This window comes from Oncorhynchus keta, chromosome 14 (assembly GCF_023373465.1).
Source record: "Oncorhynchus keta strain PuntledgeMale-10-30-2019 chromosome 14, Oket_V2, whole genome shotgun sequence".
Taxonomy (NCBI): Eukaryota; Metazoa; Chordata; class Actinopteri; order Salmoniformes; family Salmonidae; genus Oncorhynchus; species Oncorhynchus keta.
The window spans coordinates 29,017,311-29,029,257 of record NC_068434.1 but is presented as its reverse complement, the minus strand read 5'-3'; the positions used below and the strand labels follow the sequence as shown (position 1 = coordinate 29,029,257).

Below are 11,947 nucleotides of genomic sequence, written 5' to 3'. Positions count from 1 at the left end.
GATCTCAAAATAAGTGTGTAATGTGATAAAAACTAACTAAGTTAGTTGTGCAAAACATTTGATAGATACATTGATAATTAGCATATTGTTTTGAAACGTGCATGCTTTTCTCCTCCAACAAAACAAAAACTAATTCAATGGGGGTGTGGCTGATTTCAAAACTTTTCCGCAGACTCATGTAGGATCACAGGAGGTTGGTGACACCTTAATTGGGGAGGATGGGCTTGTGGTAATGGCTGGAGCGGAATCAGTGGAACGGTATCAAATACGTCATGTATTTGAAAGGTGGCTATCGAGAAGGGGAGGACAATCTTCATTTTGCCTACTAAAGAATTGATGTCTCCTTGACTACTTATTGGTTTCCAGGTCATGGAGGAGAACAGACAAAGGAGAGAGAGTGAAGGACAGACTTTTCTAAATGAGAAAAGGCCCTGGTTACCTTGTCCCAGAATTACCCAGAACGCACCGCATGGCCCACAACTCACGGGCAAAGTATGTAATGGGCGTTCATACAGATCAAACAAGAGTTGACCTGCTAATTTCTTAAATTATTTCTGACCTCAACAGCCTTGAGTCTCCAAGAGGAAAACGTCGAAACGGCATCATTGTAAAGTCCAAACTCGGACATCACCCTCAATGAAGTTGAAATGTAAAACAGTTAAGGTAAGGGTTAAGGTTTTAGGGTTGAGACATTCCAAGGACGCAAGAAAGCGCTGACCGCGTCCAAGAGTATTCTATGCCCAGTGCGCATGCGGGTGGTGCGCGTCTTCTCATTATGACAGCTAACGTTAGCAAGCGCTGTAAACCCGAAAGAGGGAGTTCAGAAACGTTGTGGAATAGACGTATCGAGCTAACGAGTTATTGCTTACTGCAATTATTTCACGGTTATTGGGAATCCGTAAACAACTGTTATACTAATCAACTTGTTTGGTAAGTCATTGAATTAGTGTTATAGTTATGTTTGCATGTTTTCCTCGCAGGCCGCCTCCATGCTAGTTTGCACAGATAGCAGGCTAGCTAGTAGTAGCTGTTAGCTACTTCTTGATGTTTGAACACGAACGGTCCTCTGATTGTACCGGTTTGCTGCTGCAACTGGCCTACCACGGCAACATTGGCGTAGGTATTCCCATAAGATTGTCCCACAGTAACTCGATGTTTGGCTCGTACAGTACTAGTACTGCCAGCATTTAAGGTTAGCTAACTTACGTTAGATCGCTAACGTTAGTTACCTTAACTAGATAACGTTAGCTAGTTATCGTTGTTGATAGTTAGCGCGTTAGCCATTCTCTCTTCGATAGCTTGATATTTTGTTTGTTTAGGATATAACGCTAATAATTAGATAGCTACCTACCTAACCAATGCTTGCTATCTCACTACTAAGATTTGCCAGCATCATGATAGCAAACTAGCTGTTTACAACAACTAACGTTAACTAGGTGGTACAGCTACTACTGTTGTAAACAGCTACTATCGCTTGTTATCATAATGCTTGCAAACCTTAGCAGTGAGATGCTAACAAACAAACCAAAAATTCCGCAAGATGTCGACTATGCTGCACCAGAGTGAACAAGCTAGGGCCTTGACAAATCATAGGACTGGCTAGTTTGTAACTACTTCAATGTCAGCTATCATATAGATGTTTAAATCAGAAATTCCGAAATGGTCTGTAGCTTTTTTGCCAAGTTTAGGATGACAAAGAGGGGTTGTTATATGGTTCTGGGCTGCTGGGCAACTACAGTTTTCTTTCTTCAGACCGCTGCATGGCTGGCACACAAACGGTGGTCGCCCCTTTCATTACCCACCCGATCCCTTAGTTAGGTGTACAGTTGAGCCCCACCCACTGCAGGGGCCATGAATGTAGTGCAGTATGATGAACCATAGAAAAAGGCATGTGTGTATCAAGAGGGCCTCAGTCTTTTTTTAAACCGGATGGTCACTATTTATGTTGATTCAGGGATGCACTTGACATTTTGATTAGGTTCATTGTTTGAGCCAAAAAACACACACACCTCAATCCCTGCAAATAAGAAGTGTGCTCCTAGCTTCTTTAATTTATTATTTAGTTATAGTGATCTACCAGAAATTGGATATAATTCTGGTAACATTGAATCTTAACTGCCTCTGCCCATGCAATATTAGTTGTGTTTCGGCAAGGTCAGAAGTTAGGAAGTTGAACACTCCAGGGGATGTTTCATTCAGCGTTGAAGTGTACTGCCAGGCTTTGTCTTCCTGGCAGGCAGCATTTCAAACGACATTTTGCAAAATAAAATTTGGAGCATGAATATGTCAGTAAAGGTGTTGATTTAGGCCTATATCATTTATCCTTTTCCTGTATTTGGATGCTACTCCTTTGCTCCCTCCCACCTTTGAACTTGAAGTCTCTAAATATTTCCTGCCAGCACTCCTCTTACCTACAGAATGCCCCCCTTTGGTTATGGTGTTTGTAAGAGGAAGCATTTACTAATTTGTCATCTCTGGGCTCAGATAGCCTAACTTAAGTTTCTAGGTATTTATGACAGTACTGCACTGGATTATTCTTTACAAGGTTGGGAAAGCAGAAGAGCTAGCCAAGCATCGAAATTACTCTCAAAGTGAAACTACTCACTGAAAACATCAATTTGGCTTGTAATGCCACACAGCATATTCTCCCCCAACATTGTCCCTCTTCTCAGTGGCCAGGGAGACACCAGTGTCAGTGCGATTCCCTCTACTTCTCCATCCCAGAATCAATAATCTGAACATAAACATGCTGAGCCTCCTAAGGGTACAGCAGTTGAGTATATTGTGTGTATGGCACATGTACTGTTAAACAGGGACATATGCAGGAGGCTTTGCTCAATAATGAAAGTTGTTGTAGGACAGACATAGGCCTAGGCCTACTAGATGTGACAGACAACCTCTGTGGGGAACTCACGAGTGAGAGTGCTGTATGCCTGAGCTTCTGTGATGTAGCCATTTTTATCAGATCTCTGTTCTGACTGCAGTACACTCTCAGCTACCCTGCTCACCCTGGTTTTAATTTCATATTTTTAGTTTCCTAATCATCTAAATCAGAATATATGACTGTCCTATGTTGTCAATTGGATATGGGGAGTGGTGGGCCCAGAATGCTGGAATAGGCTAGGTAGAGTTTTGCTATGTCTCTGTTGTGTGAGCTCATTCTTAGAGGAGGCGATTGTAGGGAGGTGCAGTGTGCAACCCAAGGCATTGCACACAGGAGCTGGTAAATGTCTGCAGTCCAATGGAAGGAGGCCTGACGAGTTTCAAAGGGAGATGCTGCGGCTCAGCAGTGGTGTGGCGTGGACCATAGATTATGGTGTACTGGAGTTGGTAACTTTCTCATGCATACAGTCCTACTTGATCTGATGTGGAGGGGAAGTGAAAAGGGGACTTTGGCTGAGTTTCCAGTGCCTTTAGAAAGCACTTTGTTCTCTTGGTTTGTGTTGTATGTTCAACTGAGGGAATGTTTGGGTTGTGTTCTAAACACCACGACTACATCACTGGTTCAGGTGCTGTTATGGTGTTTTGATCAGATGGATGGTGTGCTTCCTTGTTCTGAGCCTAAGGATGATGTATAGAGGGTTGGGGTGGCTTTGGACTGAGAATTCTATTTCTAGCCTGCCTGCCTGCCTACCTGTAACTACAGTCATTCTGTCTCACACATTCCAACCTGCGCCTTTCCCCACCACCTAGTGTTCTTCTGCTTTCAAGTTCCCCTTCTTTTTCCATTACTTACTCATTGGGTACAGTGCATTCGGGAAGTATTCAGACCCCCTGACTTTTTCCACATTCTGTTACGTTTCAGCCTTATTCTAAAATGGATACAAATTTTCTCATCAATCTACACACACAACCCTATAATGACAAAGCGAAAACAGGTTTTTTGATTTTTTTTGCACATTTATTAAAACAGGAATACCTTATTTACATAACTATTCAGACCCTTTGCTATGAGACTTGAAATTGAGCTCAAGTGTGTACTGTTTCCATTTATTGGTCCTTGATGTTTCTACAACTTGATTGGAGTGCACCTGTGGTAAATTCAATTGATTGGACATGATTGGAAAGTCACACACACCTGTCTATATAAGGTCCCACAGTTGACAGTGTTTGTCAGAGTAAAAACCAAGCCATGAGGTCGAAGGAATTGTCCGTAGAGCTCTGATACAGGATTGTGTCGAGGCACCAATGTGTAGAAAGGTACCAAATAATTTCTGCAGCTTTGAAGCTCCCCACGAACACTGTGGTCTCCATCCTTCTTAAATGGAAGAAGTTTGGAGCCACCAAGACACTTCCTAGAGATGGCTGCCTGGTCAAACTGAGCAATCTGGGCAGAAGGGGCTTGGTCAGGGAGGTGACCAAGAACACAATTGGTCACTCTGACAGAGCTCCAGAGTTCCTCTGTGGAGATGGGAGAACCTTCCAGAAGGACAACCATCTCTGCAGCACTCCACTAATCAGGCCTTTGTCGTAGTGGCCAGGCGGGAGCCACTCCTCAGTAAAATCCTCATGACAGCCCGAGTTTGCCAAAAAGGCACCTAAAGGACTTTGACCATGAGAAACAAGATTTTCTGGTCTGCTGAAATCAGGATGGAACTCTTTGGTCTGAGTGTCAAGTCTTGAGGAAATCTGGCACCATCCCTACAGTGAAGCGTGGTGGTGGCAGCAGCATCATGATGTTGGGTTGATTTTCAGCGACTGGGAGACTAGTCAGGATCGAGGGAAAGATGAACGGAGCAAAGTACAGAGAGATATTTGATAGCCTAATCCAGAGCGTTCAGGACATCAGACTGGGACAAAGGTGCACCTTCCAACAGGACGATGACCCTAAGCACACAGCCAAGACAACACAGTAGTGACTTCGGGACAAGTCTCTGAATGTCCTTGAGAGGCCTGAAAATAGCTGTGCAGCGACGCTCCCCATCCAACCTGACCGAGAAGATCTGCAGAGAAGAATGGGAGAAACTCTCCAAATACAGGTGTGCCAAGCTTGTAGCGTCATTCTCGAGGCTGCCAAACGTGCTTCAACAAAGTACTGAGTAAAGGGTCTGAATGCTTATGTAAATGTGATTTTTCAGGTTCTTATTTTTAATACATTTAGATGAAGGCTGTAATGTAACAGTTTGGATAAAGTCAAGGGTTCTGAATACTTTCCAAATGCACTGTAGGTCTACTCAACAAATCTCTGACGCAGAAATGGCTTTAATACCAGTACCAGGCCACAGTTCCTACAGTACCATCTGTCTGTCTGCCCTAGGCCTATACCCTTTCTCTTCCCCGCAGGACTATGACAAATATAGTCCTCTCTCTCAAGAGAATACGGCACATGCATCATCTCATGGGCAAGTATACTAGTCGTTCAATAATCTATTGATTAACCTTATACATTTGACAGAATTTGATTTAGCAGAGCTCCCACAGTGTTCATGTTTCTAGAAAACTCCACAGTGGCCTGTCCATCATTGGATTTAGCATACTAAAGAAACAGAGACTGCCTTGTGTATTACCCATGATGATAACCTTGCTTATTTGACATGTTTAAAATAAATGCTTCTAAGCCTCTACACTATTTATACCTCAAACCACATTAATTGATTCTGTTTAAAATAGTATCAAGCATTTGCACTTGTTACTAGCTAGCAGGCGGTGTCCTCTGATAGCCGTAGCCTTCTGTCTGAGGCAGGGTTCTCTGGGCTGTTTTCACGGGCCTCCCAGCCTTACAATCTTGTCTGTTTTCCTCGGGAGCAGCCATCCACAAAGAGCCTTTTGTGTCATAGAATACTCCAGGAAATCATTTAAATTTAATGTGTTCTTTCTGGTTTGTGTATGTGTGTGAATAATACTACCAAACGCGTGTGTGTGTGTGAGAGTAGGAGTTAATTATTTTAAAGGCCGCCCCAGTATGGGGCCAGCTGCTGAAGATGGCTTGAAGCCACACCCCTCTTCTCTCTTTGCTGTCATTCTCAGCCAGTGGAAGTAGTGTTTCTACCTTCTCTTGACTACTGACAATCCAATTCCTCTGCCTGTGTGTGAGCTAGGATTCTGCCAGCTATGCATCCACAGGAAAAGGGTTATTTCCAGCTCTTCATCTGAATTCCTCTCAGATATAGAAATGCTACATTGTCCACGCTTATAAATCTACTCCAAAACTGCCCTGTATGTAGCTCTGCCCTGAATGTCTAGGACTCATTCTCCCAGTGTGACTGATCCCTCTCTTCTCTCACTCTTCTGCAGTCCTTTGCCTCTCTGCGTGAGCTGGTAAAGATGAAGCCAGACATCCACACTCTGGCCCATCACCTGAAGCAGGAGCGGCTGTATGTGGCCTCAGAGAAGCAGCTGATCCAGCGGCTCAATGGGGACGTGCTGAAGACTGCTGAGAGGCTGTACCGTGCTGCCTGGATCACCAAGCAGCAGAGGATCAACCTCGACCGGCTCATCCTCACCAGGTCAGCATGGTGCCCCCACAGCTACTGTTACACCAGTGCACTTAATTGACACTGATCCAATTGTAGAATAGAAACAGTTCTAATAGGAACTCTCAATTATTTGGTAATTTAAATTGTCCTGCCCATTGTCCTGCATTTTAAATTGTACAGCAATGTGTGACCACCGAGTGACCTATTAATGAACTAGTAACTTAGTAGTCCTGAAGTCAGATTCCACAGTGTTAACTGTCTTATCTTCCTGATGTGATCATCTTGTTTATGGTAGATCCTGCCAAATACAAACATGGTGCATGCCAGACCCAACTGAGTATTATTTAGTTTAGCAAGTCAAAAGGGAAATTACAAGGAATAAGAGTAGTCCCGTGATCAGCAAGAATATCATACAATTACATGTCACTCCAACCACTAATCAACATTGTGGCCCGCTGTTGCCTAATTCCAGCTCCTGGTTTGTGGAGCCTTCTGCTCTTGTAATTAAAGCTCTCTTTCCTACAGTGCTGAGGCTTCCCCGGCCGAATGCTGCCAGCATGCCAAAGTGCTGGAGGACACACAGTTCCTGGATGGTTACAAGACTCTGGGCTTCCAGGAGAGCATCTATGGGGAGTTCCTGGGCCGGGTGCGGGAGAATCCCCGGCTGGTGGCCTCCTGCCTGGTGGCTGGGGAGAGGCTGAACCAGGAGCACACACAGGGGGTCATTTACACTGTCTTCACCTCACTCTATGGCAACTGTATCATGCAGGAGGATGAGAGCTACCTGTTGCAGGTGAGCAGCCCAGACCTCTTCTGATTTATACACTTACGCTATAAACATGTTGTTCACACACAGCCAATAGCCAGTTGCACTCACAAAGTCCAAGCAGCCACATGTTACTATTACAGATCCCCATAGGCAGTGTGATCAGGCAGTTAGTTTCTAACCTCTGCACTGCTAAAACTGATGGTAACAGTGCTGCTGTTTCTATAAATTCCAGGTCCTGCGATACTTGGTGGAGTTTGAGCTGAAGGAGAGCGACAACCCTCGGCGGCTGCTGCGGCGAGGAACGTGTGCCTTCAGCATCCTCTTCAAGCTCTTCTCTGAGGGGCTGTACTCCGCCAAGCTCTTCCTCACCGCCACCCTCCATGAGCCCATCATGCAGCTGCTGGTGGAGGATGAGGACCACCTGGAGACGGACCCCTCCAAGGTGACAGAGCGTTTCACGCCGGCGCAGCAGGAGCGCCTGTTTGGGGAGAAAGGCTCGGAGGGCTACAGGCAGAAGGTGGCGGCTGCTGTGGAGGCCAATGAGGCCAAGCTGGTGACCCTGGTCAACAAGTTCATCGGCTACCTGAAGCAGAACACCTACTGCTTCCCCCACAACCTGCGCTGGATTGTGTCTCAGATGTACAAGACTCTGTCGTGTGTGGAGAGGCTGGAGGTGGGCGAGGTGCGGACCATGTGCACGGACCTGCTGCTCACCTGCTTCATCTGCCCAGCCATAGTCAACCCTGAGCAGTACGGCATCATCTCAGACGCCCCTATCAACGAGGTGGCTCGCTTCAACCTCATGCAGGTCAGTGGAGGAGCCAACAGACTCATACATCCACACTAGTCTTATATTGACAGCTTAGAGTACAAATCTTGTTTTAACTGTTAAATAACAAGACAAAATATTGTTACCTTTGTATGTATTCTAATCATTATCTTTGTCCTCTAGGTAGGGCAGCTTCTTCAACAGTTGGCAATGGCTGACGGTGATGGAGACCCTAGGAGGAAGAACAATTTGGCCAAGTTCGATAAGGTAATATCCTCAAACACATATCTTAATATGGACCGGTTTGCCCATGGGGTAGCTTTAATTACATTCTGAATACTTGTTTTGCTTCTTGCCTTATTATTGAAGTTGACTGTCTGGTTGTGTCACCTCAGAGCTGCGTATCTGCCTTCCTGGATGTGGTAATCGGAGGGAGAGCTGTGGAGACGCCGCCCATGTCCTCCATGAACCTACTTGAAGGCCTCAGCAGGACGGTGGCGTACATGACACACAGTCAGCTGCTCTGCCTGGTACGCTGCTGAAGCCCAGAGTCTGACTGTTATATAGTTAGCCTAGCCTAAGAATTGTATACCCCCATGTTTTATACAGGCAACGGTAGAGATTCCTATGTTACAGAAAATGTACATGATATGCCCAAACTTGTCAGAGCAGAAAGAAACATTTCACACAGGTTGTTGAGAGTGCTGTTATGTTTTAAGGACTGGTATTAGGGTTACAAAATTCTGGTAACTATCCCAAAAGTCACAGGTTTTCCAGAAATCCTGTTTGTAAAATTCCAGGAATCAGGAGGGAATAACCAGGAACCCTAGCTGGGATATACCATACTCAAGTATACAAAATAGTCTCACATATTCCTGGAGTTACAGGAACCTTTCCTTATAACAGTGCAATAATCAACGCTTACTCTAGCTGTATTCTGCACATTAGCATGTCTCAAGCGCCACTTTTAGTTTAATTGTAAAGCAGAGCCCTGTACTTATCACCTATGCCATAAGTTCTCCAGCTTAGCTATTCATGCATTATTAAAAACATCATAATTAGGTTCCACATAGAGACTATGATGTGAGAGTATTAAATGAAGTAAATCAATCGTATGATGTTCAGGTGGACTTTGTACGGAGTGTGATGGCAGGGGACTACCTCCGGGAGGAGGAGCACATACTCCTGGAGACCCTAATGGCCAACGTGCCCCAGTCCCGCACAGTGAAAAGCAACAGTCTGGAGCTCACCCCCTCCAACACCCCTCAGCTTTCCCCAACCACCACCCCTGCCAACAAGAAGAACAGGAACTTGGGTACCTACCTCAGCTATTGTTACTGTACATGTGCAGCCACTGGCTCTCTGACAGATAGAATTACATACTGCTTAATGATGTACGGTGTTCATCTCCAGTACTTGTCATTCCCATTATAGGATGTCTTTTCAATAGTGTATTTTGCTGTAACTGATGGCACCAGTTGTAGAGTTCAGTTTGAATCTTCGCTGAAACCAGCCTTGCTGTATTTATGTACAAACTATAGGTTGTTTCATTCATGGTAATAAATAACCAGGTTGCTAGAGTTGTAATGGCTGCCTTAGAAAGCCCATGTTACGTAGGAAGCTAATGAGGTTCCCGAACTGTTCTACAGGTAATTAGCAGCTTCTAGATTGGAGCTCAATTCCAGAAATGACAACCAATTAAATGACCAAATATAAATGAACCCTTTTTAATTGGTATAGATGGAGAAATGTATACCTTCCTCCATTAGAAATATATTCATTAAATGTGAGGGCACAACATCCTCTGCCATGAAATAAGCCGCTTCAAGCTGCCCTAAAATATGAACCTTTTAGTCAGATTTTAAACTGTTTTATACTGTTGCTACTAAATATTTGCCCTGTATACTCTTTCACCCTCAACCTTCTTCCTTCCTCCTTTGCTGCCTATGAACGATCAGGACAACAGTTAGCAACGTCCTGGGATTCCACAACCACCACCCTGTCTGCACACATTCCATTAGTTACCCCTTTTGGTGGGTAGCCTGGCAGCCCTGTGAGGCTGACTAGAACTAGTGTGTTTGTACCACTGCCAGTCATAAACATACAGTAACAGCCATGCTTTTAGCCATGTAGCTGCAGTCCCACTGCTTCACCACCAGATAGCGCTAGATGTGCTCTTGTCCATGTTGTTTTGACAATGCCTGCTTCGCCCTGTGCTTTCGTCTTGTTAACATCGTTTATACCCGGTTGTTTGCTGAATGTTTTCAGACGTATGCTTTTGGCGAAAGAGATATTAAAGTTGCTGATGTTGGGATTGTGCATCCCTCTGTTTGAAGGTCTTGCACCATAACCATTCTGTTTACATCTGACCCTTCCTTGGACACTGTTAACAAACCTCCAAACGAGCTTCAATGCCATACAACACTCCTTCCGTGGCCTCCCAACTGCTCTTAAATGCTAGTAAAACTAAATGCATGCTCTTCAACCGATTGCTGCCCGCACCTGCTCGCCCGCCTAGCATCACTTCTCTGGACGGTTCTGACTTAGAATATGTGGACAACTACAAATACCTAGGTGTCTGGTTAGACTAAACGATCCTTCCAGACTCACATCAAGCATCTCCAATCCAAAATTAAATCTAGAATCAGCTTCCTATTTTGCAGACAAAGCCTCCTTCACTCATGCTGCCAACATACCCTCGTAAAACTGACTAGCCCCCAGCACTTTACTCAGCAAATTGGATGCAGTCTATCACAGTGCCATCGGTTTTGTCACCAAAGCCCCATATACTACCCACCACTGCGACCTGTATGCTCTCGTTAACTGTACCTCGCTACATATTCGTAGCCAAACCCACTGGCTTCAGGTCATCTATAAGTCTTTGCTAGGTAAAGCCCCGCCTTATTTCAGCTCACTGGTCACCATAGCAACACCCACCTGTAGCATGCGCTCCAGCAGGTATATTTCACTAGTCATCCCCAAAGCCAACACTTACTTTGGCCGCCTTTCCTTCCAGTTCTCTGCTGCCAATGACTTTAACGAATTGCAAAAATCACTGAAGCTGGAAACTTATATCTCCCCCTCTAACTGTAAGCATCAGCTGTCAGAACAGCTTACCGATCACTGCGCCTGTACACAGCACTTCTGTAAATTGCACACCCAACTACCTCATCCCCATATTGTTATTTTTTGTTTCTCTTTTGCACTCCATTATTTCTACTTTCATTTACATTTAAGTCATTTAGCAGACGCTCTTATCCAGAGCGACTTACAAATTGGTGCATTCACCTCACATCTATCACTTCAGTGTTAATGCTACATTGTAATTATTTCCCCACTATGGCCTATTTATTGCCTTACCTCCCTAACCTTACTACATTTACACACACTGTACATATATTTTATTGAGTTATTGACTTATCCCATGTGTCGTTTTTGCTTTATCTTGGCCAGGTCACATTTGTAAATGAGAACTTGTTCTCAACTGGCCTACCTGGTTAAGTAAAGATGAAATAAAATAAATAAAAAACCACAGAGCACAATGTAGGAACAGATTGTCATCCTGTAGAAGTCCATCAGGTCGGTCATTAGAATGGTATGCATGCCATGTGCAGAGTGTGACTGCTTCATTGTGTTTGGCATGCACTTATGATTTGTGAACCTGATTGGATGCAGTCATTGACCTGTATTACACTGCACGGGTTATACAGCACAGGTTATCTAAGCAGGGCCTAGCAAAATATTCAGTCTCTTAGGAGAGATTCATTGATTTAATTATTAAATGTGAGATTCATTAGTCCAATATTTCTGTTAACTGCAATACTTCTTTCACAATGCAAAACTGAAAGATTGGGAGCAACTAACAGGTTGGGAGCAACTTACAGGTAATCTAACTAGCAAAGCAGTCTGTATGTAGTTGTGTGTAGGTAGGTGAGTCTGTGTACGTTCGGTTGTTTTATAGATAGTATATTGCCTACGTTTTGCTTTTGTTAT

At 44.3% G+C, this 11,947-nt stretch overlaps 1 protein-coding gene across 4 annotated transcripts in view; it reads left to right on the top strand.

Annotated features, from left to right (window-relative positions):
- The first annotated feature begins 409 nt into the window (after window positions 1–409).
- Window positions 410–11,947, top strand: part of LOC118393150 (GTPase-activating protein and VPS9 domain-containing protein 1) — a 30,429-nt gene continuing 18,891 nt past the window's right edge. The window contains exons 1-8 of one of the 4 annotated variants that reach the window (XM_035785522.2): window positions 410–663; window positions 6,235–6,446; window positions 6,942–7,209; window positions 7,418–7,993; window positions 8,138–8,221; window positions 8,350–8,484; window positions 9,080–9,269; window positions 9,913–9,987. In XM_035785522.2, coding sequence (XP_035641415.1) covers window positions 637–663; window positions 6,235–6,446; window positions 6,942–7,209; window positions 7,418–7,993; window positions 8,138–8,221; window positions 8,350–8,484; window positions 9,080–9,269; window positions 9,913–9,987 — 1,567 coding nt within the window. In that variant the 5' untranslated portion in view covers window positions 410–636. Of the gene's footprint in view, window positions 664–740; window positions 931–6,234; window positions 6,447–6,941; window positions 7,210–7,417; window positions 7,994–8,137; window positions 8,222–8,349; window positions 8,485–9,079; window positions 9,270–9,912; window positions 9,988–11,947 lie in introns of those variants that run through there. The other 3 variants (XM_052461457.1, XM_052461458.1, XM_035785523.2) reach the window with 3 other exon arrangements.